Genomic DNA, 26,959 nt, shown 5'->3' on the forward strand with positions numbered 1-26,959 from the left:
AATGTCTCTCATTAGTTTCTATTTTATCTTCTCATCAATGGATTTTTTAAGTAATTTATTGTACTATATTGGTGTGTTTTAACTTTTTTTCTATGTAGATTTCAAGTCACATATATTTTGTATATATTTATAATGTATGTATAATTTATATGCTTTTCTTATTTTTTATTTGTTAGCAATTTTAGCGTAATATTTTATTTTCATCTTAAAAAATCTCATGGAATAAATATTCATTTTAATTTCAACCTCTTGGTTTTTATTTCATGTTCAAAAAATAGAAAAGTTTGTTTTAAATAATAATCATAGTTAAATATACAGCACATTATAGAACAAAAAGGAATTTGTTTAGGTTCTTTTCGTATAATCAAACAAACAAATCATTACGCCATTTCCCCATAAGACTAGGCAGACAGGATGGTATGCCATATCACTCTGTCTTTGCGTACAGATCTCGCTTCCTCTATATTCATACATCTTATGCACGTGCGCTGATTATTTCGACTTTTGACATGTCCATCTTCAAGTATTTGTTGGGGATTCAGTCATGCCATGTCTTTTTGGTCTCCCTCAATTTCTGCATTCGCATTGTAAGTCTTGTTAGCCGTTCTTTCGCTTCCTATTTGCTCTACATGTCCAAACCTAAACTGAACTCCTTTCTTGATTTTGTCAATAATGCTTATCTCAGCCCCACATGCTACACAGATCTCGCCATTTGTGTACCTATCGTACATAGTTTTATCACACATTTGCTTGAGAGATTGCATTTGGACAGCATTCAGCCTACATTCAACCTTGTTTATTCAATTCTATACTTAAGCGCTGGCATTGTGAACTGCTAATTTTGCTTCCTGTGACAAGCATTTTTTTTACCAGGGTTGATTTATGTTCACTGTCCACTCTGTTTCCGCCACTCACCCACCTTTGAATATCTTTCTCAGTCATTCCATCCCTAGTAAACACACTTCCCAGATACACAAATCTCTCTACCTGTTTCAGTATAACCCTATTCACAGTGATCTCACATTTAGTCATACTTTTATTTCTTTAAAAAACAATCAAATTCGATTTATCGACATTTAGTAAATCACTCCCATCGCATACTTCGTAGACTTTTGTTACAAAGAATTTGAGGTTTTCTTTGTTGCTAGCAAGACGCATGGGATCATAAGCATATGAAAGACAATTGACATTAAATGTTTCTATTATCAATGTTGTTCATAATTTCCATATAACCTCTGTGAAGAAACAATTTGAAATTTAAAACAATTTCAATGCCTTAACGGTATTTAATAACAAAATATAAATCACATAGTATGTAAAGGTACTTGTTATTGTAATACATTGGGAATTTAATCATTGTTATAACAATAGTGAATTTTAAGCTAAAGTTAATAATAACAAATAAATAGTTTACTATTTTCAGCTTGAAGTAGATGAGTCATTTTTTAAAATTTTAATTATGTGATTTTGTTTTACATATTTATTGATTTTATAAAAATGTTGGTAACGAAAAACTTTTCTTTGTGTATTAATGTAATACATTTATATATTTAATCACAAATGTTTGTATGATGTAACATGCTTTTGGCATTATAAATATTGATAATATTTTAATCAAAGGCTTTCATAAGTTTGACGACATGGTCATAAAGCAGTGACCTAACATTTATAGCCCACATGAAGTCCAAATGGTTAAACTGATTATGCGGCACCTTAAACTTGCCCAAGGGGTTGCCTAATTCCCGGTATAGTTGGTCCACATCTACAGGTTCTGCCATCCAATCGTTGTCCGAGTAGTGGAGAGCCACGGGAGCTGTAACGTCCTTCAGGATGTAGTCAGGAGGGCTGGTCTTGCCGTATTCTGCCAAATTTCCGATCAGTCCATGGTCGTACTTGCGGAACTTTGCCGATTTATATTCTTGTCCGTAGTGCACCATCTGTCTACTTGACGAACCGGCTGGAGAGTGCGCCATAATGACAGGCAGCATCGTCTGAAAATAGAATGGGTACAAAATTAACAATAATATCAAGGATCAATCCACACCTGATGGCATCTCAATCACCTGGTACAAGAAGGTAAGGTGATCAGTCTTATGCTTCAGGTGCCAGTCCAGGGACAATGAAGTATTGCAGTGCAGAACCACCTTTAAGACCAATACTTCGCGTCCTTTCTGACAGTAATCGAACATAGGACCTCGAGTATGGTAGGTGAACCTGTACATGGCGGATTTATCTCAACTCTTTTTTCAGGATTTTAACCCAGAAGTAAATATGCAGCTATCGAGAAGAAAATACTTTTTCAATATACTGGTTCTATTTTACGCTCAGAACATTCTACATCCGCTCAGACATGGAAAAAATGGTTTATTTTAAAACATGTTAATTATTATTCCATAAAAAAATATGTATATCACTGTACTGTGTTGAGAAGATCTGGGTTGAATCCACATGTGAGGAACAGAATGTTCGTACAAACAGGTTGGAACAAAGCATTATCGTCACACAGCAGCTTTCCAGCGATGGCCATCAATTCATTACTTGGCAATAGCTCATTAATTCCAATCAATGCTGTCAGGGCCTGAAAAATAGAAATTGTTTACATTTGTCTCATATTTCAATAATTTACTTAACTTAATCAAGAATGAACTTTTCTGCTTTCAATATGCAACTAATGTAAAATTGCAAAAAGTGTAAAAGCCTGCCGAGAGAGTTTAAATATATTAAATAAAATATTTTATTTTGTATATTTATTTTATGTAAAATTTTGTTCCAAGTATTCTAAAACAAATTCTAACTAACGAGAGAAGAAATATGATTTCATTTCTGAATTGTTCGTTTCACCTGTTTCAAAAACTGTTCTTTATCATCTCAGATGTGTTATATTTCTCTGGATATCTGTCATTGGTTTTGTTCTCTGTATATTATGTTCATTACATTTTTTAAACCTATCGATATCCGCAATAAATAAAACATAAAAATACAGATACTTCGATTCGGTGTGAACTAATTATTTTGTTAACTAAATGACTAAATTTTTCATTTTTCGTCGCTTTTATTTTATTGCTCTTGGTTTAATAACTCAACTTACCCCTAGAGTGTTGACGATTGGTGCTAGGTATCTTATTAAGGGACTCTTTAGGTGGGACATATATGCTATCGGTGCAAGCGCTTGCATAGACTTGATTTTAGCATTATATTCCTTTCTGAGGGAGCACATGACAAAGAACGCTGTAGTTCCCTGGGAATGACCGACATAATGTAGTTGGGATTTGCCAGTTTTATCCAGAGCGTGGTTAATCATGGCCGGCAGATCATAGTAGCCTATTTCATTCCAGCTAAATTTCCAGTATCCAGCACTGTTATCAGGATCCATAAAGACATGTTTACGCGAGTAAAAGTTTCCACGTGCATTTCCCATCCAAACGTCGAAACCTTGATCAGCCAAGTAGTAACCTGAAAAATATTTTTAAATGTGTTAAAAATCACTGCAGAAAAATAAAAGAGTAGAAAATGAATTCAGTTTTTTTTGTATAATAAATATGAAATTTTATTTAAGATAAAAAAAATTTTTTTAGATAAAAGGAAATATTTGAGTTCTTATTATTTACCCAAATATTTAGATTTTGGGGCCGTTTTGAAAGAGCTGTATACAACTCACTATTATAAAATGCAAATCAAGTTGGCGTAATTTGGGGTTCGAACCTCGGGCCTCTGAGATTCGTGAGTCCGCAACACTAGCCACCACAACGCGATTGATAATGTGAAAAACATTATTTTTAAAATTTTATTAACTAAATGTACTGAATTAAAATTTTGGGGTTATGTATTATATATTTTCAATTTCTGTTTGGTAACTTTCCAAAAAGGGAAAAATGCAATATATGTACATGCATACTTATTTTATTTTTTTTTTTTTTTTTTTTTTTTTTATTTATTGGGGATATCAACAGTAATACATGTAATACAAATATAACAAATAACATATACAGAGAATAAAACCAATGACAGATATCCACAGAAATACATTAAATACACGTACAATACATACTAGTGTGTTTGTGTGAGTGTAAGTGAGTGAGAGGGTGGGTGTGTGGGTGTTATATTGGAAAGAGGGTGTCAGGTATCGAAAATATAAATATATATAAAATATTAAGAAATAGAGATAAAATTTAATAAAATAAAATAAAACTTTATTATTGAAACTAAGTATAAGACAAAAAAGAATGTTTTAAGACGCGCATTTTAAATGTTATTTTTTTACAATCAAATGGATCAATAAGGGGAAAGTTCAAATTATATTCACTAGCAAAACGTATAAGTGGAGAGTTCTGGGCATAGTTCGTACGAACTGCTGGCACATGAAATAGAGAGCTCGACGTGTGACGGGTGCGGTAGCCGGGGACATTTAATGATAACTCTGACAAAAGAGCCGGACTATCAAGGCGTCCACTGAGTATGTCATGAAGCACCCCCATGTCCAACAGTAGACGGCGATCTTCTAAAGTAAGCAAGTGGTGCTTTTTGCAGGAAGACATATAATTGAGATCGGTATACCTGCATCTCCAGTTAAGATGTCTAAGAAATGTCCATTGAATTTTCTCAAACTTTTCTTTATGTGTGACATATTGTGGAGACCAAACAGAAGAGGCATACTCGAGCAAACTGCGAACATGAGCAAAGTAGACCATTTTAATACACGCGATATCATTAAATACCTGACATGTACGAAGTACAAAACCAAGGTTTCTATGTGCACGGGTCAGTATGTCATCGAAGTGATTCTCAAATGTAAGTTTGCTATCAAGAATAACACCCAGATCGCGTACGGTATCAACTCTCTGAACAGGTTGGTTTGATAATATATAATGATATGGGATTGGATGTCGACCTCGCGAAAAAGAAATAAGCAAACACTTTGATACATTGACGTTAATACGATTTTTCAAATAGTATTCTGTCAAACGGTTTAGATCAACTTGAAGTTTAAGACAGTCAAGGGGATTCTTAACTTTGAAGTATATTTTTTTATCATCTGCGTACATCAAAAATCTTGCGTTCATAAATACAACATAAATATCATAGAGATACGCATTGTAAAACAATGGTCCCAAATGTGAACCCTGGGGTACTCCGGAGGAAATATCAGCAAACTCAGATCGAAAACCACCAAGAACAACAGCTTGGCTTCTATTGCTGAGATAAGATAAGATCCATCTATGAACGTCTCCTTTTACACCCAAGTTTAAAAGTTTTCTCATAAGAATGATATGATCCACTCGGTCGAAAGCTTTTTCGAAGTCTGTATAAATTACATCAACCTGCTCAAGTTTGTCCATACAATGAAAAACATAATCTATAAATTCTATCAAATTGGAGATAGTAGATTTGCCTTTCAGAAACCCATGTTGTTGGGGAGGTATTCCTTTTACTATGATTGGATAAATCCGAGAATAAACTATTTTTTCGCACACTTTGCTGAAAGTATTGAGTATGGAAATACCTCTATAATTAGAAATTTTATTTTTTGAACTTTTTTTGTGTATTGGTAAGATATGAGCTTCTTTCCATTTCAGGGGAAAATATCCTTGCTTGAGAGATAAATTAATTATTTTATTGAGAGGGATACACAATGATTTTGCACATTTTACAATAAAATATGGAGGTACTCCGTCACTTCCAGCACCTCCATTTACGTCGAGTGTAGACAAGAACTTGTGTACCTCCCTTTCAGTAGTTTCAATTTTATCTATTAAACTACCGTCATCACAATATGGTGGTGCAAGATTTTCTACAGAATATGAAGTGCAAGGTTTGCTGAAGACCGAACTGAAGAAATCATTGAATCCTTGACAAATAGACTGACCACTGTTATATTTCTGATCTTTATACTCGAAGGATTTAGGGTAAGCAGAGCCACCTCGACGTTCTTTTATATATGACCAGAGTTGCTTGGGGTTGGATTTGATGTTATTTTGTAAAGATACAACATATTTTTGAAAACAATCTTCCTGAAGTATTTTTTGTCGATGACGCAACAGAGCAAACTCATCGTAATCGAGAAGGTTACCAAACTTTTTCCATTTGGCATGAACTTTCTTTTTTTCTTTAATTAATTTTAACAAAGAATCACTAAACCAAGTAGGATATGAACGTTTGCGACTACGTGTGTCGAGAGGAATGTGTGTTACGATCAAATCATTAATTAAATAATAAAACCTGGAGACGGTATCTTCCAACGATAAGCCGAGGAATTGTTGAATCCAGTTAATTTGTAAAAACTTTTCATTAATCAGATCGTAGTTTCCTTTCCGAAACCTTCTAATTGGTAAACTGTTTTCCTTAAGAGGGACAGTAAAAATATCATTAATGAAAATTTCTAACGAGGGGTGGAAAACATCTTCCTTTACTAAAGGAGAAATTGAGCGACTTACTTCCGATGCAAAATTACTAAAAACAAGGTCGAGAATATTATTTTTAGAGTTCTTATTCAAATTGTATTGACGAAAGTTATTTTTTATGAGTAATTCGATCAAGTTCCTGGCTGATTCCTGTAACTCGGCTGACCCTTTATGGATATAAACCGGGGAGTCAAAAGAAATCCATTGAATATTGGATAGATTAAAATCACCCGCAACAAAATAATAATCATCGCCACCAAGTTCAAAAACACTTTCAAATATTGAAGTTAAACGCAATATATGTTGAGATAGGAAAACTTGGTTCTTACCCTTGTTTACATAGTTGATGCTGTCAGGAGGGGCATACGAAGAGCAAATATGTAAGTTGCGAGAAGCTGAAGAAGACGCAGCCGAACCCATGCGGGAGCGCAAGGACTCCGAAGGAATGGTAACCCACAAGCACTCCGAACCCACTCGCGACCACTCGGGACGCGCCCGTGCACTGAGGCTCCGATGTACCAGTATCATCACACCCCCACCGTCGAGCTTACCACTTTCCACGCGATCACGATCGCGGCGAAAAATATCGTACCTGCTGTCGCAAATTTCGGAATCGAGGATTCCTTCGCGTAGCCAAGTCTCCGTGATTATAATTACATCATAACAGTTACTTAAGACATTCTGATAAAAAAGAGATAATTTAGAGCGAATTCCCCTTATATTTTGATAAAGAATTTGTAATTTATCGCCTTTCATAAACATAATATAACTGAGAAAAATATATACCTTTAGATAATTCCATAAATAATGTGACTAAACTCCTTGGTAAAGGCGCATAACTATGATGATTCAGTTTAAAGACAATAAAAAAGTGCGAGATATAGAATATTTGTTTTTTTAATAATAAAATTGTGTGCAGTAGAATGTGCAAGTGTGTACAGGACAAGTGTGCAAATGATAGTACACTATAAGGATACAGTTTTCTGACAATAAAATAGTGTGAAATATTGAATATTTGATTTTTTAATAATAATAAAAATGTATGTGGTAGATTGTGCAAGTGTGTGTAGAACAATTGTGCAAATGGAAGTATCGTAAAAAGTTGTATGTAAAAAAAGATAAAATAGTGATACAATATATTATATAACACTATACGGCGAGTTTTGATAATTTTAGTTTTAGAAAATCCGATTCGTTTCTAATATGGATTCGTGGTGAACCGTCGGATTTTCTTACATAAATGTTACAGTTTCTCACCCATATATAATTGAACTTTAAAGAATTACACAACAATTTACAGTCTTTAAAAAGTTTCTTGTTAGATGGAGTCAGATGGTCGTGAACAAAAATCTTCCTAGGTTCACCGGGTAGGTCAATGTTCGCAGATGAGAAATTTTTGTGTTTCCGAATACCAGATAATATATTGTCCTTGAGCTGACGGTTTTTTAATTTTGCAATTATGGTTTTCGGACGTCCGGCCTCTGGTTTAAAAGATTGCACGCGATGTGCAAACTCGATATCATCAGGCTTCAGAGACACTCCAGCGAGCTTAGCAATCCTCATCATGATATCAGGGGGTGAAACATTGCTCAATTCCGGAACTCCGGATATCTCTACATTATTTACTCGAAGCCACTGTTGATGATCACCGAATTGGTTTTCCAGATCGGCAATACGTACCTGGGATTGCAAAAGTTTACCTTCAAGTTCTGTAATTTTGTTATTAATATCGAAAGCAAATGAATCAAGTGCAGCGCTAACTTCGTCTTTAATTACTTTCTTTATTTTCAACATCAAGGAGTCAATTGATTTCTCGAACATCGATTTCATCAATTCGCCCAATCTTTCCTCAAGAGCCGAAGACACTATTTGTGGGGCCTGTATCGTTGGGGGCGCCGGATGAGAAGGTTGCGCAGTAGGTGACGTAGAGAGTTGACTTGCAATCACATGAGGGCTCGAGGATCTAGAGCGTGGGTCCTGCAATTTGCATGATTCACACTTCCAGTTACCGCGTGAAATTTGGGACATTCTTTTAAAAACAGAAGATGAAGTACCCAAACATGAATGGTGCGCACTCATATAGCACCTTGAGCACTTTAAAGTCTTCGTTGGGCTCATGTTTTTCAAGCAAATTTTGCAATTCATGATGTTAATAAATAATGCGTGATTAGTAGTCGACGCCTGGCAAAATTATTGTCCGCAATTTTACTAGCGTGACGAGCCAAAGTGACAACCAATAGCAGTGCACAGTGGGCCGAACAGATCTTGAAACAATAACTGTCAAAGACTGTATACTTTAAACACTTCTTTTTTATACAACGTTTTCACTTGTTAAAAAGTCACTTACACAGCGCAAATGATGTAAAATTTTACAGAAGAGTTCATTTGTTATGATGGAAGCACTTTATGGACTAGCCACAAATAAAGTTTTGCTTTATTTTTTAATTTACGAGTAACAAATGACAAACTTCGCGGGTACAATTTAATAAATATATTTTTTGCTGTTTTATTGCACGAAAGAATTTGAGCTCATTGAAGCTAACACTTCCACCGAACAAGGGGGTAAAAACAATGTTATATTTATGCTTCACGACACTTGGCACTGATTTTTTGTTCTGTAAATTTGATAATAACAAGACAGCGTTTGGTAGGTATGTTGACGTAGTGAGACAGCCTACTATTTCGTGATTTACACTTTATTACGTGACTACATTTTATTTTTATTTTATTTTATTTTATTTTATTTTATTTTATTTTATTTTATTTTATTCAGAAAACATACTGTCATATATAATAAGTATTAAAAACAATATTTTTTTAACATAAAAAGACCAATGAAGTTTTCATAAATTATGCAAAAGATATAAACATTAAATGTGACAAAAAAATAAAAAATAAGTAAGAATTTCAAGTGAGAAAAGAATAATTGTTGATATTTGCATTTTCCATGGAGATAATAAATAAAAATAAATGAAAATACCGAATGTACACTCCGAGCCATCCACGCACACACATGAACGCACATATAAAACATACACAAACATATAAATTACATGCGGCACATATACATAGCATAAACCACTCAAGATGCACATTCAGCAACTCCGAAATAATCGACCCCATGAAGAAATTCTCTGTACAAATGCAGTGTGCAGTTAAAAATGTCTACATCAATACTGAGTCCATTATAATTTCTACAGGTACGTCTAATGAATGAATTCGAGGTATAATTGTTTTTCACGTTGGTACAAGTTTATATTATACATATCATTTTTGGATCTGAACCAGTTCATCACTAATCAAAGATGGGCGCCCACTTTGTTGTGCATAATATCACGACCTTTATTAAATGGTCTCATCATTGCTAAATTAGAGCATTTAATTGTATAGAAAAAATTTTTAAAAGTGCATGAAAAAATTAATAAAAATAGTTTTAAAAAATTAACTACTTTGAAACGTCACAAGTTCTTGTTTACAAAAATCAATAAATTTTAGCGTTGTTATGTGTTATGATAGGTTTCTGGTTTCCAGGTAGCCGTTTTTTTCAATGTTTTGTGTATAACTGCTTTTAAATGGCAACACAACTCACCCACAACAACTTTAATTGTGAGGACACAGGCGGAGTAATGTCAAAATAACACAAAATAATAGCAATGATAATACGACACTTAATTTTTTTTTATTTGCCTTAGGTTGATAGTTTATTATCAAATTAAAGTAACCACTGAATTACCTCATTGGCTATTTTTTTTTTTATGTATATGCACTAATTACACACCTTAATGATTTATTTAGACCTTTTCCAATTTGTTTTAACCTTAGAGTAATAATTCTCTAGAGAAGCCCTTAAGATCTATTGCATAGAACAAAAGGCGTTCCAATTTTTTGGTTTGGTTTTAGTTTGGCTTTAGTTTAATTTTAGTTTGGTTTTTAGTTTAACAACAAAAGTGTAATGGACGGTTTCGGTTTGGGCTTGCAATTCTCAATCCAAGTACCTACGGCCTGTTATATTGCTGTAATCTGTAGCTAACTTCGTGATCAATAATCATAGAATGGTTTTTCTCCATATGACTATTAGATTATTACTCTAAGGTTTTAACACTTCCTAGTTAAATAGTTTTTTTTGGTGACTAATGTTCTTTTGCTATTATAAAAATACTGTCTTTTTTTTATAAAATGGGAATTATACTTCCTACAGATGCTTTGATCTGCCAGCCACATATGTGAAAAATATTTTATACATGTCAGATAAGGGTCCGGCTGATAAAATAGGACTGCCTCAACACATTGCTATACAGGGTGTTCTTTAAACCCTGTCACATCCGATACCACGATGATCAGCATAGGCAAGAAGATATTGGCATATTAAAAAAAATATTTACAATGAATTTTTTTTTTTGATAAAATATTTAAAAAAACCAAATGGTTGCTTATTTCTGCAGGGGAGAAGCGAGGGGGCGCGGCCGTGTGGTTGACAGTATATCAGACTTCACCCTCCCCCTCCTCTTTTCTCCCCTGCAGAAATAAGCAACCATTTGTTTTTTTTTCTATATTTTATTTTTTAAGATTTTAATCGTTCTAAAAAAATATTTTAATATGCCAATATGTCTTCTTGCTCATACTGATCATCGTGGTTTTCGACGTGAAAGGATTTAAAGAACACCTGTAGAGCAATACTCTAAAAATAGGAAATACTTTTGCTTTTCCCAATTAACGTTTGGAGAAATTTTGAACTGGGAAGCAACTAACCACAAGAGCGTTGAGGTGTTTACTGATGCAGTTATGTATGCTTACAGCTAGGCATAATAATAAGACATTGTATACAAAAATAAAAATAGTTTTAGCTGTATCTATACAAATCATCAAACCAATATTTATATGTACATGTTTGTCTAGTTATTTCAGTCATTCAACCCAAGGCAGTTAGTACTTTGATTACAAGAAATAATTACCGAATCCACTATCAGGTCCCATAACAATCCAGTCGGCGGAAGAGCTCAGCAGTCCATGCATGAGGAGGACTGCGGGTCTATCCTTCTGTGGGTCTTGTCCCTTCCCGTAGGGTATCCTATGCATGGTGAGGATGTAGTCATCTTCTGTCACCACAGTGTGCACTTCTACCGGATAGCCATACTTTTTCAACAAACCTGGCTGTAATAAACCAGGATTTAAATTAAAATCTGTTTCATAAACTATCACCATTTTGTAAGATCTTAGAAACTTTTTGTTTTTGAAACCCAAATACAAAACATATAAATTTAAAAAAAGAGAGAAATAAGAAAATCTAGGCATCAACAGCGATTACGTTTGTATCTGCCATTGACTGGTTTTGATTGTAAATTTACATACCGTGCAACCTTCATTATTCTGCTCATATTTGAACATTCATATTGTCAGATTTCTTCATTTTTTTACATCTATTCATGTTAATTCGCATGGAAATAATATGAAAAAAATTTGGATAGTTAAATTTAGTACGAGCCTCCGAAAAATTAGATATATTGTTGAATATTTTGCTTGTATTTGCAAAATCATTTGTTATTGAACTCTCAATTTATAATGTAAATAATATATCTAAGTTAACATATTAAAACAGAGATGAAGAACATTTTAGAGAAGGTAATATAGAAGTCTAGGCATCTACAGGGCTCATGACCTGTCATTGGCTGGTTAAAGTGGCCACTTTACACACTGTAACATTCACCATTCTGACCATATTTGAACATCTATATTCCTTTAATTCTTTCATCAGTTGATGTTTGTGTAATATGTTAATATAAACACCTCCCCAGGGAGTTGAATCCAGTCCTTTTCTACAAAAAAAAATGACAAACTTAAAATATTATTGTTATATCTAAGTGTTGATGAGGTACAAACAACTGATATAAATAATAATCGACCAAGAAAATAACCGGCGGTGAATGATTCTGTATTAATATGTCACGTAAAAAACCGCACTTTTACATTTACGTAGAACTGAAATAAAAGCTTACTTAAATGCCCGCGTTGCTCCGTTATGCACGCAAAATGCATAACGCCCCCCGTGGGATTTTCATATTGATCGTCACATTGTCTTTTCTGGTTCATTGTTTCTATGCTACCTCATTTTAATTTGTAAATATGTAACTTGTTTTTGGCTGATATCATACCTTGGTAGAAAGCCTTAATAAAGGAGCATAATTAAATACAGACGTTACAAGCGCGAAGAAAATGGCATTTCAATTCTTCGATAGTTCCCTTTCGTGCCTTCATTCTCTAACAGACTTTCGTCGTGATCATAGGTGACAAAGAAAGGAAGAACAATGCCGCCACGTGTGACGAGAAAATATTTGAATTACAGTGACACTAACAGAAAAAAAACAGATAATCTTGCGATACATTTTTAAATACAATGCAATCGATTGAATAAAGGGATTTTTAAAATAGATTTTTGATTTGAATTGTGTTAATAATATAGACTCGCAGCTAAAGATACGGCAGGTGTGAAAATATTCCACGTACGCTGACACTGTTAGATTATTATCAGTAATAAATTAATATACTAGGACTAGGCACGCGTGCTATTTATAACCCTTCAATCACTAGCTGATCATTACTTACGGCATCCAGTTTGGCATCTTCTTCGATAGAGATGTCAATGCGTTCGTCTGAGTTTACATCTACTCCACAAACAATCGCTAATACCGCTGAAAATATAATAATTCGAAACACCATATCGTTTAGTTACACTAGATTCCTCTCACTGAGAACTAATCTGTTTAGGAGTCTTTTATACAACTTGATTAAAAAAAAACGATTGTATCTTCTCCCAATCAATCAGTTTATTGAACTTATTGTAAGTATCTTCTTATATAAGTTGATAATATTGTAATTTATTCAGATTTAAACATACTTTTAATACGTAAATCATGAATGATAATAGAAGTATATTGATTACCTACATCATGGTATAGACAAATGATATCTATACTGGTGGATTTTTTGAAGTCGGTGCGTTCGCAATACTTACACAAACGCATTGTGTAGTATCTGTAAATAAGCTCATGGTATGACATCGCACAGCATACGCATTGCGTGACATATACAACTATTGCTTTGTTACTTGCTAATGATATGGTAGTAAAATATATACAGGATGCTTCTGCGTTCGTCTGAATTTTGGTGCGATTCTTAAAAGAAAAATATAAAAATATGTGTTCGATGTATATGTATTAAACTATGGATTAAAAACACTGGTTTATAAATATGTATTTTCATTTAATCAAATCACGCATAGGTCGATTATCTAGTGCTGGCACTTTCGCAAAACTTACACAAAAACTTGATTAAAAACTTTAAAAAATGTTTTTAAAAATCTCTTTTGGATTAGAGCGAAAAAATCAATCACTTGAAAAAATGTCATATATTTATTTATTTTTAAACAAGTATGTTTTTTATTCAATCTTTTATGTGCATTATAATAATAATTAATGCAGTGTAATCAAAATGCATAGTACAAATTATATTGGAGAAAATATGTATACACACTTATTGATAAACAATAAAGAGAGCACATTTAATTAAAATTTAATATATAATTTTTTTAAATCGGCCTCCTTTAGATTTTAAATGCGTTTGTGTGAGTTTTGCAAACGCACCAGCTTACAGCCAGAAGGTACATTAGAGGAATACGGGAGTTCACTTTTTGCCGTTTTGAAGTTGAAAATGCGGAAATTATCGCAATATGTTTTATATGTGAATTAAACACCAAAATTCACTTTCGTCATAAAAATGCATTTTTGAGTTTAAACGAAAATCTGAAGTAAACCATGGTTTAGTGCAAAAAAACATCACTAAATCCAGATATGCTATTGTGATGTGCACTACTGCATTGTCATTATTAAAATAATCATTATTTTACGTTGAAAGTTCTTTATAGATTGAAATTGTCTCATTGACAAATTGCCTCAAATCGCACAATCACAAAATATTGTTTCCTGAACATTTAATTCAACGTGACTCCCGTGGTTTATCCTTTAAGGTACAGATATATATATTGTACTTCTTCTTTTCCACATTCACTCCTAAGTGGAGCGTGTGGACATCACCAGACGCCTCCAGGATACCTCATCGCCAGCCAGCCCTCGCGCCACGTATAAGGACGTCTCCCCCCGCTACCCGGTCGCATTTCAGCGCGAACTGCGCGACAGACATAAATTAATGATATGCTATTTTGGAGAGGAATAACATTTTTTATTTAATAATTCCCTATTCTATGTGCTTTGGTATGGCGATGACCACCCTCGAAAGTGACAAATGCTAGTCTTTACTGCGGGGCAGTAACTCGCATACACACACCGAAGTCCCTATTCTGTGCACATATTTAGAGAACCCAGTAAGGGCCGCTAAGTTTTCCTACGCGGCGTTACGTCGGCAACAATTTTTGTACTGTGTAAAATGAGGTTCTGGTGTATAATATTTACATAACTAATTAATCGTACATATTACATACATTGATGACCTAATTGTATTATGGATCTTCAGTTTGCACTTTCAGTTATATATCTACTATGACAAATTTAAATCAGTTGCGGAGTTTATTTGTGTTGTCTGAAATTTTATGTATCAATAATCACGTTAATTTAAATTTGAAAAAATGAAAAATATCAATTATTTATCAAATTGGAAAACTAAACATCTCGCCTAAGTAATTAAATTAAACAGAAAGAATGATAATCGGCTATTATAATTAGTTACTGCGGTAATATGTTGTAACCTTAGAGTATATACATATGTAGTATATATATATAGATGTATATACTCTAAGGTTGTAACACGATAATTGAGATATTGTGTTCTTAAATAGTAATTCTTTTACCACTTCGAAATGGGAGAAAGTAATAAAAAAAAGCTGCCGTGGTAAATACTGAATACAAAACTGAAGACAGCAAAAGATAGTCACACTTCACACTGTTCTCCGTTTACGCCTAGTGATGCAGTATTAAGCAATATTATTTTCATGCGTGCCAAATATGTTGCCGCTAAAGGAGTTGCAGCCAAAACTCTCCTGAATTCTAAACTAATATTCTGGCATAAAATAATATAAAACCATACAGATGCTCATGATATCCTTGCTCAGATTAACCTTAATGTACTTCTCCGTAACTTGCGCAACAATGCTGTCTTTGCCGTGAGAAATTTTGAAACCAGCGTCGGATTCTTTTCCCCTCTTACAAGAATACTTAGAACACTTAACAAAATCTCACTAAACAGTACTTGTCGACGTGTTCCTGCAGCAAAGATAAGCATTCAAGAAGCAAGCAGTGTTATTACTCCTGACTTGAGATGATACACTTGGCATGTCTGCCTAGATCATACCATGACTCATAGAATTAAGAATAGTCCAGAAGGAGCGTAATTATATATATATGTATATATATTGTAAGAGGGTTTGTGTGTATATGTGTATGGGTGTGTGAGTATTGTACGAACAATGATTATCAAAAATTATTTGATTGAAAAAAACCTTAATGAGGAAACCTATCAACCACCTCGTCGATCGAAGGAAATTTGTTAAGAACGCTCCGGCCCAAAATTAAAAAAAAAAAAACGTAATTAAAAAAATAAGTACTTATATGCACACATACATATATAATTACATGCATGTATGTATAATATATAAATATATGGGATGAGTACTTTAGAACATCAATAATGAAGTTATTTGTTCATATAAAAAAATGTATCCTGGAATTTGAATATTCTTTACAAAACTACCACTAACTTTTTTTACTGTAATATGATGTAAAGTAAACTAAAAAAAGTTTAAATATTAGTTTATTTACTAATTATAGTACAAGTTAACCTACGATTTATAAATAATCTAACATGGCTATTTGTATGATGTTTTGTTTCTGACAAATATTATCTCAGGATGGTAAAAGCGATAAATAATGAAAAAAAAAAGATTTTTGGTAAAGTAAAATTGAATTGTCTAAAAGAAAATTTATATATCTGTAAGAAAGTTTTAGGTATTTTCCTTGGTAACCTTTAATTATACATGTTTAATAAACGTAGAAATGTACAATTTTTCATACTGAAAATTCTAGTGGATAATTAAGAATTATCACTGGCTTTAAAATTATTTCTGTAAATGTGGGATATTACGTACACCCCTATTATTGAAAGATGCACTTAAAAATATTTTTGAACAAATTGATACAGAAATAGAAGTTAATGTCAAATTATATTATTTATTTTATTTTATTTTTTTATTTATATACCATATAACACAAAGTATTTTACAAGTATAATACGTTGAATTACATTCCCAGGAGTTGTAACAACTCAATTCGGGGCAAAAATAATATAAACATTTAGAAAATAAAACATAATGAGAACAACAAAGAAACAAAGCAAGTTTAGCACCTTTAAAACTAAATATAGCACAACAATATATACGCCAAAAACTATTTCTTACACAAGCAGAATAAATATATTAAAAAAAAACGCTTTTAAGAATAAAAAGAGTAGTGAATCTACTAAGCGAGATAAGATCATTAACATAACATGCCATACAGATGATGCTGCCACAGTGATGATGAGAACATATCCATCTCAGTTAGTAAATATCTGGATGCCTAAGAAATATCGTATAGTACGATGAACACATGGTTATTGAAAACCTAAATAGGTAAATAAAAAACTGTGTCAGACGAAATCATAGTGCATACAACAAAGGTAAACTTCACTGGTCCATTGGAATTAAGTCTAATTGTGTAAAATATTAAACTTTGTAACTTACTGTATGTTTCCTAAATAAAATAAAATAAATAAAAATAGAATATAAATAAATAAAATGTTAAGATAGATAGAGAGAAAATAAAAAATACAAAAAACCAAGTAGAAAAACTAAATAGAAAAACTAAATAGAAAAACCAAATAACTGCTCAGAACGTCAGAGATGAAAGTACTAAAGGCAATCACAGGGAAACCCAAAAGAAATATATATATATTGAATACACCAATAAATGTGACAGATCTTTTCATGAAAAAAATGATCTGAGGAGTGTTTATTCCGAATAAACATTAAAACAAAAAAAAAACATTTTGATGTCCCGCTTTACAACCGCCGACGTGCTTCTAATAAACAATGTGTATAGGTTTGCCCCCAAAATTTCATGCGTGTCGTTTGTCCCACAAGGCGCGAAACGTCTCGTATTCGGGTAATTAAAAATATGCATATTTTAAACTTTCGTAGAAAATTTATCCGACGTCGCACGAAAAAAAATCACTATCGTTACCATGGTATTTAAAAAAGAATTAAAATAATAAAAAAATGACAAACTACCCTATTGCTGAATTACTCTGTTCTATGTCAGTATATATATATTTTTTTTTTATTTTTTTTTATTTTTGCACCACAACAGGCCAGGAAGCCCAATTACAGTGGTTAATTACACCACAGAATACCCAGGCTTGAGAAAATACACTTTTAAATTTTTGTGTTCTCACCGGGAATCGAACCCGGAACCTTTCGTGTGTGAGTAATACGCTACCGGGATTTAGACATTATTATGTATAGTACATGGGTTAGGAGTGAGGATTAGAAATAATATAAAAATTCGAGTCAGATACAAAATGTTTATTTTGTTTTATAAAAGGTATAATGTTTCGTATTAATATAATACAGTTTAAGACAGCGAAGATCTAACTCGTTTGCTAATGCAATATTTTTCAGTTGATTTGTCTAATTTCAATTGTAGGCTTTCATCAAATTGCTGATTCGAGTATACAGCAATGATCTGACGTCAATCGCCCACAGAAAATCAAGGTGGTTGAATTTAGGATTCTGCACCCTGAATTTGCCAACAGGGTTTCCCAGTTCTTTATAGAGCTGGTTTACATCGACGGGTTCTGCCATCCAATCATTATCTGAGTAATGGAGGAACACGGGAGCTGTGACATCTTTCAGGTTGTAATTGGGCGGGCTGCTTTTCCCATATTCCGCCATGTTACCTATCAAGCCAAAGTCGTACTTGCGGAACTTGGCCGACATGTACTCCTGACCGTAGTGAACGAGTTGTTTGCTCGAAGCTCCAGCGGGAGTATGACCCAGGATAACGGGCAGCATTGTCTGCAAGCACCAATAAAATTAATGAAGGAAATATTTTCGTACAAAATATCAATCGACCTTCACCCTTCATTGACTTTTAATGATAGTAAATGTCAAAATTATAACTTATGGAGTATATTTTTTTCAAATCCACAATTTAAAAAATGTAAATAAATAACGGTTTTTTTTCATGTTCGGTAGTGTAGTTTCATAGTTATTATGTATATTATAATATAAAAATTGAAATACATTTAATAGATTCTACGATACCTGAAAAGATTTTTTTTCTAAAACATTTTATTGTAGGAATAAAGCGCTTTACTTTACAAGAACATTAATTTTAATACCATAGTTTTTGATATTTTTTGGAAGAAATATTTTGTTTTTTTATTTTGGATACTTCTTTTTAACTGCTTCAAACTAATAATGTTTTGAGTATGTCATTTCACTTTATTTTGGAGTTATTAAAATCTCAAGTTATTGCAACAGAGAGGGAAAACATTTTGATGTCTAGTCATTTACAAAGTTTATGACCCCTTTAAACTTATTGAAGATTTCTGTTGTCAACTTACTGCGTTCAGAAGATCAGGACTGTACCCGCACAAAAGGAATAGAATATTAGTGCACACGGGTTGGAATAAAGCGTCATCCTCACAGAGCAGTTTGCCAGCAATCGTCATCAGCTCATTGCTCGGTAAGAACTCGTTTACTCCAATAAGTGATGTCAAGGCCTAAAATGTCATAATCTCAATGTTATAGAAATAGCATCTGTTTTTCAATTTGCAAATAATATTACATTTTTTTATTTTTTATAATCAAACTTCTTTCCTGTTCACTTTTCAATATAATTACAAGTTTTGAATTATTTATATTTTTATACTTAGGCACCCACACACACGCACCCTCTCTCTCATTCATTCACACAAGCACATGCACACTCTCCCTCATTCATTCATACACACACACACATTCACATACACACACATGAATACAATTACGTAAACTCTTTCTCTTATATATTATTAGATTTACAGTGGATTTTTTTAATTGGCCCTAGTATTGTTAATGTATTTCTACTTATTGTTTTATGTAATAGCTGAAAAATTCCAAAATAAAATAAAATAAAATAAAATAAATAAATAAATAAGAATGCATACCTCAATTGTGTTCGCCATTGGAGCTATTAATCTGACCAGAGGACTCTTTAAGTTTGACATGTAAGCGACTGGCGCAAGGGCGTGCATGGACTTAATTTTTTTATTATATTCTTTTCTCGTTGCACCCATTACGAAGAATGACGTCGTTCCTTGCGAGTGGCCAGCGTAGTGCAGTTGTGGTTTTCCAGTTTTGGCCAAAACGTAGTCAATCATGGCGGGGAGATCATAGTAACCGATTTCGTTCCAGCTAAACTTCCAGAATGCGGAGTTTTTGTCAGGGTTAAGCGTGGCGTGTTTGCGGGAATAAGTGTTCCCGCGAGCGTTTCCCATCCAGACATCGAATCCTTCATCAGCCAACATGTATCCTGAAAGAGGTATGATTTACTCTAATATCTAATTGTTTAAAAAAATATTTTTATTGATTAATATAATTAGGTAATTGACACATGTTTTTTTTTACCATGCAATCTACTTTTTATAATTACGTATCACTCTCCAAAAAAGAGACTAGCTCTTGCGCTTGGAGAGTTACTAACACTATTTTTTTTATTTAGTAGTTTGAAGTTATATAATTTCGAATAAACATGAGATATAAAATAAAAATTTTACAAAATAAAACAGAAAACAATAATACAGTGAAACTAGTGAAAATAGAAAGCTATTTTTACTCAATTAAAAAAAAAAAAATTCTTTGAATTTATTTACTGATTTCAGTTCATCGGGAAGGTTAGTGTATTTTTTCATTCCTTTGAAAACAAAACTATTTTGACCATCTTGTGTGAAATTTAGGAACTTTTGTATTATTTTGGTATCTGAGTGACTTATTCATCTTAAATTCGTTTATATTTTATTTTTTGTAAATTTGTAAAATAGAATTTATTTAGTAAATAGTATCTACTGTATGAACCTTAAATAATTTGTTTAGATTTTGGATTTGATTTATTTTTTAAATTTATTTTTTTTCCCGTTTTTTTGTGCTATTTTTCAGTGTTATAATTTTCTCTAATATCTAAAATAGTATAATGTTATATTGTATTTATTTAATACATAAAAGCTAACGGTTGTAAAAAGTGCAGAAATAGAATGGAAACGTTGCGTTGGTCCAATCGGATTGCACTTGTTATTTCAAATTCAAAATTCCAGATACTTTTTTAAGCCTGACATATCACTTGTATCAGAATTAACGACTGTAATAGCAAAAAGCACTTTTTCGATAATATTACAAAATCCATCAAAACTTCATCAGCGAAGTTTCAGGGACGACAGTATTGTTTTTGTTGACATTTCGACGACTCTCCTTTCCTACCTCTTGACGATGATCGTCTTGCAACGGTCAACTTGCATTGAGTTTTATAATGGATTGTACTTTTACAATGTATTTACCGAAGCCACTATGAGGTCCCATGTTGATCCAATCGGCAGAAGAGCTGAGAAGTCCGTGCATGAGGAAGACCACAGGTCTGTCCGTCTGTGGGTCCTGTCCCTTCCCGTAGGGGATCCTGTGCATGGTGAGGATGTAGCCGTCTTCAGTCTGCACGTTGTGCACTTCTGCCGGATATCCATACTTCTTCAATAAACCTGGCTGTAATATGAATTTGTTTTAAAACATTGCTAAAAAACTTCCGATGAGTTTCGAATAAGTACACAAAATATTAATTTGTCAAAATTTTAGATATTAGTTTCAAGTAAGTAACTAATTTGGAGTTCATTTATATAAAACGAAATTTTCTGTCTAGTATAATCTAAGCCTCAACGATTGAACGGGTAAAATAACATAAAATTTTCTTCTTGCACAAAAGTTGATGTCATCGTTTACCAGAAGAAAATTTTATTGACATTGCTTGAAATTGTTTCCGGTATTTATTTATTTATTTATTCATTCAAAATTACACTAGTTTAAATATTTATGAACTTATTAAGGCTTTTTAGGCTATGCTCGTGTCAAGCCACAATAAATAACAATAAAAATACATAGTAAAATTAATTAGATCAAATTATAATGGCATAGAATAACAATCTATAAAAAAAAGGTAAATGTAATAAATAATCAAATTCCAAAGAATACAATGCAAAAAAGAAAATCAGAAATAATTTTTAAAATATAAATAATACAAATTAAGAATCGCACATAATCAAATATACAAAATAGTGGTATCATTAAAATCAACAAAATAATAGTAAAATATAGTAGTATTAAAAAAAACAAAATAAGAGTATCATTTAAATCAACAGAAAAAGAATATGTATATAAAAGCATAATTGAAATGATAATTGAGATATGTTTTCTAGAAACTCACTCTATACTATAGTAAGAAATAGGAGCAATAAATCATATGCCAAATAATAGTACGTACTAAATTAAATTATACAAAAATACATAATGAAAAAAACAAAAAAAATATAAATATATATAAAAAGCAAATAAAAGTAAAAGTATGGAAGGAAAGCAGATTTGTAAATTTTTGCTAATCTCGAACTTTAAAAAAATTGACAACCTCGTCCCTATCGATGTGCAGGTATGCAAGGTATACTTGATGCTTACAGCTTTCGTGAAATATATAAAACATTGCAAATTTTCAAATCTAATTTTTAATAGAAACAAACATTTTTAGATAGTGTTAAGAGTTTCTATCATTATCACCACAAGCGTTTATCCGTACCTAGATGTGTATAGTATATTTATGTACACAGCATCGGTACATACGTTGAAGGGTTATCATTGATAATTTATTACATTAATGTAATATGATCAGTCTTACGGTTCTGGTTAGTATTGGATTAGTATCCAGGGTTTATAAAATATTCCAGAGAATAAGCACTGTTCTTTTTATACAACATGTAATCCTTGTCGAAAATTAAGGGCATCACGCATTGTAGCTAAACATTATCCACGGCCTCAATGAGGAAGTTCAGTGGTTTTAAAAAAAAAAAATATATTTGTTAAAGACTGTTAAACTATATTATGTATCTTTTTTGGGTGATACCGTGTATGTTGGATTTGATCCGACGTTTCGGCTACCATTGCAGGAGCCATCTTCAGGGAAAACTGTGTCGGATCAAAACGTCGGATCAAATCCAACATACACGGTATCACCCAAAAAAGATACATAATATTGATAACAGTGACCGTGAAAACCTTCGCACCTATTTAACTGTTAAACTAAATAATTTTTTTTTTTTTTAAATTTTTATGTATCGTATTATCGGCGCTACGATTTTTCAAAGTTTTGTATTTCTGAAATAACTCCGCGTGTAACGTCAGAGGTTCATTTCCGCTTATTCTCATTCAGTTCTTCCCATTGGTCCAGAAGCGACAAGCAGACCGGAAATCTTCCATAGCTCTCAGATCATAGGTTGATTCACACGAACCAGTGACGTCATTCAAAGTAGTTCGTTTTTATCAAAATATTTTTTATTATTTTTTCTGTACATTTTCAAGAAACTTTGCCGTACAATTTAATGCTCTAATTTTTACCCCGCGTAAGAAAACATTTTTCGTATCCAATTTCCCGTAGGGCTGAAGTTCCTCATTGGAATAAAACGTCAACAGAATCTAATATTTTTATTATTTTAAGGTCATGTTCCACGTATTTTATTTTGTATGAGATTTTATATGATTTCTCTGTTCTATTTGTTTTGTTTTTCTGGATAATATTACCACATGGTAATAAAAGCCATAATATTTTTTTTAAAAGGTTCAATTGCCACCGTATATGGTAAAATCGTAATTTCTGAAAGAAAATTGATATATTTCTCTGAAAATTTCAATTGTTTTCTTCGGTAATATTGAATTAAACAAGATTAATTAAAGTCCCAAGATCAAATTTATCATAAATTTTGTTTAGCGGATTGTGTAAGCATTATCACTGGCTTTAAATTCATTTTTGTAAATGTGGGATTATTACGCACACACCTCTTGTTGAAAAGTGCACTTAAAAAGATTTAATCGGATAATTTGATGTCAAATTACTTAAAATATATTGAATATACCAACAAATAGATTGTTGTCAATAATGAACAATATGTAATGGCAAGATACGGATCTTATCATGAACAAATTATCTTCGCGGAATGTTTATTCCGAGTAAATATTAAAATGAAAATTATTTATAAACCATAGAAATCAATCTGGATTAAAAAATAAATTGATACCTCCCTGATATGATAAGTGGATATACATAATTAATAAATAAGTAGTGATTTGCCTATTGGTCTAATGGTAAGCGCGTTTGTCAATTATGAACGAGGTAAATTTTTGACGTTGAAAAAAAAATCTGGTTTATATATTTTATTTCCTATTAAAGTTTTTTTTGCTTAAATATTTGTAATTTTGCTGGGATTTTTCATTGCTGTATTTTGATAATAAATATGAAGTCAATTGGAAATCTTAAGGATTAATGGCTTGTGAATTTTGTTTAATTATTTTCTTTGATTACATGAATAATTAAATTGATGGTTTCATTTAAATGTTTTATTTAATTTATCTACGTTAGGGTTTAAAAATAGTGAATAGAGATTATGTGTTGAGAATTTTTACTGGTAGTTAAGATGTGCCCATATGTTGATATTTCGTTTTAATAATAAATAAAAAAATAATCTTAACACCGCGATAATGTTATTTTGCAGACTATTTAACAGAGATAAAGAGCAATATAAAATTTAAAGCTTTCGCCAGGTTTAAGACCCGTCATTGGTTGGTTTAAGTGATCACTTTACACATTTCGTAACTTTCACGATTCTGTCTACGAGTATTTGAATATACATTTTTAAATTACTTTCACGAACTAAATAAATGATCTGGATCCTTCATTTATTAAACAAGATTCTACTGAATTATTGAAACTATTTTATTTTTATATTTCTTAGAGCAATTGGTTTTATAAATAATATAATATTTTAAGTAGGTATGTCCAAATGAATGAAGATTTCACCCCTCGTTAAGCTTATCAAGGTTGATCGATATTTCACCGAAAATAGAATATGCATGTATGTATGTATCTAATAATAATGTATGTATTTACAAAAATAAACAAATGTAGGTGTTCAAACATGGGCATGTGGATGGTGAATGTTAACACAGTGACCAATTATACGTCTTGTAAGTGTCTAGACTCTCATATTCACAATGAGGAAGTTCAATGCTACGGGAAATTTTATATAAAAAATGTTTTTTTTTAAATTAGAGCATTTAATGAGGGATTTCCGCCCCATGGATAGTTGGATACAAAAAATGTTTTCATGGGCTCGGAAAAAAATAGAGCATACAATTTTAAGCAAAGTTTCTTGAAAATGTAGGCAAAAAATAATGAAAAACATTTAAATAAAACTGAACTTCCTTGAACGATATCACTAGTTCATATGAATCAACCAATGATAATAGAGTTGTGAAAGATTTTCGGTTTACGGTAATTCAGTGGACCAATCGGCAGACTGATCTAGAAGAAGCGGAAGTGAACTTAAGACGTCACACGCGGAATAATTTCGATTAGTAAAAAAAATCGGTTTAGTTTAATAGTCTATTCACAAATAAAAAAATATTTTTTAAAACCACTGAACTTCCTCATTGTACGACGAAGTTTCTCGAATTTGAATGAAAAAAAAAAAATCTTTGAAACGTCACAGGTTCAGGTGAACACCTTATCAATTATAGGGTTGTTGTGTGTTGTGATAGATTCAAAGTTTACCATGTTTTGACAGGTACGTGGTTCTACTTCAACACTCACCGACTTGAACTCGTGACGGGCGGTATTATTTGAAAATCACAAAACTTTTAAAAATCATAACAATTATGATACGATGCGTAAAAATATTTTTTTACTAGTTTAATAGTCTCAACAATAGTCATAACAAATAATAAAAATATATAAAAACCACTGAACTTCCTCATTTTGTTTGTTTTTGAAAATTTAAAATAAGCTATTTTAGTTTTTTTCTGGAAAAAAAATTGTGGTCTTGACTTACGGCGTCTAATTTAGCATCTTCTTCAATGCTAATGTTGATGCGATCGGCATCTGGGGTACCATCATAAGGAGACTTTTCTCCCCACACTACGGAAATCAAAGTTATAAAAACGAAAAACTTCAACATTATGTTACAGTAGTTTGTCTGTTTCCCGTTACTGCGAAAATACTCTCTGAAGAATCCTTTTATACCCGATAAAATGACGCTGTTGTCACTGAACGGTATTAAGATTGATAGATATAATAATCTATCAAGGCAGAATTAAAATACCCAACTGTAATTAATACCCCTTGCTATATCTAAAGTACTTACCTCTGTTTATTAAATTCATTAAAAAACATTGCAAAATATCGCATCCGATAATCATTAATGCGATGCTCTAGGTATCAATTCCCCTCTAACAACATTTATTTATTTATTATATGGGGTTTTCCAAAAAGAGGTTTCATTTTGAATAGCCCGCTATGTAGGCAGCTGTCATCTTTTGACATTTGTCAAGTAAAAACTACGCCATTTCTAAAAATGGAACGATACACGCTTCAAAAACGCATTGAAATTGTTCAAATTCACTACAAAAATGGAGAAAACTTTGCAGTCACAGTTCGCAAAACTAAAGCACTTTTGGATCGTCGTGAAGCTCCTTCTCGGCCGACAAAAGTGAAACTGGTGAAAAAATTTGAGCTGTTCGGACAAGTTAGTGATGTGAAGAATCGAAACCGCGTGCGTCGAGAGAATATTGCTGCTGTAGCCCGTAGTGTTGACTAAAACCCACCTTTGTCGATCTTTGGAATTAGACATTCCACAAACGACATTACACCGTATTTTGCATAAAGACTTAGGTCTTAAGGCTTTTAAAGTTCAGTTAACACAAGAACTCAAGCCAGCCGATCACCAACAACGTCGTATCTTCGCTGATTGGGTCCTTGAAATGCATCAAAATGATCCGGATTTTCATCGAAAAATCATCTTCAGTGATGAGGCCCATTTTCACCTCAGAGGCTACGTTAATAAGCAGAATTGTCGAGTTTGGGGCTCGGAAAATCCAAGAATGATTGTTGAAAAGCCTCTCCATCCTCAACGTGTCAATGTTTGGTGCGGTTTTTGGGCTGGCGGTGTGATTGGACCTTACATATTCGAAAGTGAGGCTGGTGCAACTGTTACGGTGAATGGATTGCGCTACCGAGCTATGAATTATGTTTTTTTAAAGCCGGAATTGGAAGATATTGATGTGGACGGCGTTTATTTTCAACAAGACGGCGCTACGTGCTACATAAGCAACAAAACCATCGCAATTTTACACGAAAAGTTTCCTGACCGTGTTATTTCTCGAAGAGGTGATCACAATTGGC

At 32.5% G+C, this 26,959-nt stretch overlaps 2 protein-coding genes across 2 annotated transcripts; both read right to left on the bottom strand.

Moving 5' to 3' along the window:
• Positions 1-1,183: 1,183 nt before the first annotated feature.
• Positions 1,184-11,916, bottom strand: LOC148272101 (lipase 3-like). Its single transcript, XM_088240526.1, has 4 exons — positions 11,351-11,916; positions 3,089-3,453; positions 2,420-2,578; positions 1,184-1,991 (listed from the first exon to the last, which is right to left on the bottom strand). Exons 1-4 carry the CDS (start codon positions 11,688-11,690, stop codon positions 1,611-1,613), a joined length of 1,245 nt encoding a protein of 414 aa, XP_088096652.1. The 5' UTR covers positions 11,691-11,916; the 3' UTR covers positions 1,184-1,610.
• A 6,090-nt stretch (positions 11,917-18,006) lies between these two features.
• On the bottom strand, positions 18,007-25,763 carry LOC148272102 (lipase 3-like). Its single transcript, XM_088240524.1, has 5 exons — positions 25,611-25,763; positions 21,033-21,231; positions 19,650-20,014; positions 19,065-19,223; positions 18,007-18,513 (listed from the first exon to the last, which is right to left on the bottom strand). The coding sequence occupies exons 1-5, from the start codon at positions 25,734-25,736 to the stop codon at positions 18,133-18,135; spliced, it is 1,230 nt and encodes a 409-aa protein (XP_088096650.1). The 5' UTR covers positions 25,737-25,763; the 3' UTR covers positions 18,007-18,132.
• Positions 25,764-26,959: the final 1,196 nt, after the last annotated feature.

Source organism: Micrasema longulum, unplaced genomic scaffold (assembly GCF_059751315.1).
Source record: "Micrasema longulum isolate JH-2025_06_02 unplaced genomic scaffold, ASM5975131v1 h1tg002484l, whole genome shotgun sequence".
In the NCBI taxonomy this organism is placed as follows: domain Eukaryota; kingdom Metazoa; phylum Arthropoda; class Insecta; order Trichoptera; family Brachycentridae; genus Micrasema; species Micrasema longulum.

Bases quoted from the DNA above. Each gene is read 5' to 3' on its own strand.
- LOC148272101 (XM_088240526.1), bottom strand. From the start codon at position 11,690: ATGCCTAGATTTTCTTATTTCTCTCTTTTTTTAAATTTATATGTTTTG. The intron at 2,579-3,088 runs GTAAGTTGAGTT...TCTATTTTTCAG, and splicing joins CAATCGTCAACACTCTAGGG to GCCCTGACAGCATTGATTGG. The intron at 1,992-2,419 runs GTACAGTGATAT...TTCTATTTTCAG, and splicing joins ACCCAGATCTTCTCAACACA to ACGATGCTGCCTGTCATTAT.
- LOC148272102 (XM_088240524.1), bottom strand. From the start codon at position 25,736: ATGTTGAAGTTTTTCGTTTTTATAACTTTGATTTCCGTAGTGTGGGGA. The intron at 21,232-25,610 runs GTAAGTCAAGAC...TTCATATTACAG, and splicing joins AAGATGCTAAATTAGACGCC to CCAGGTTTATTGAAGAAGTA. The intron at 20,015-21,032 runs GTAAATACATTG...TACCTCTTTCAG, and splicing joins GGGACCTCATAGTGGCTTCG to GATACATGTTGGCTGATGAA.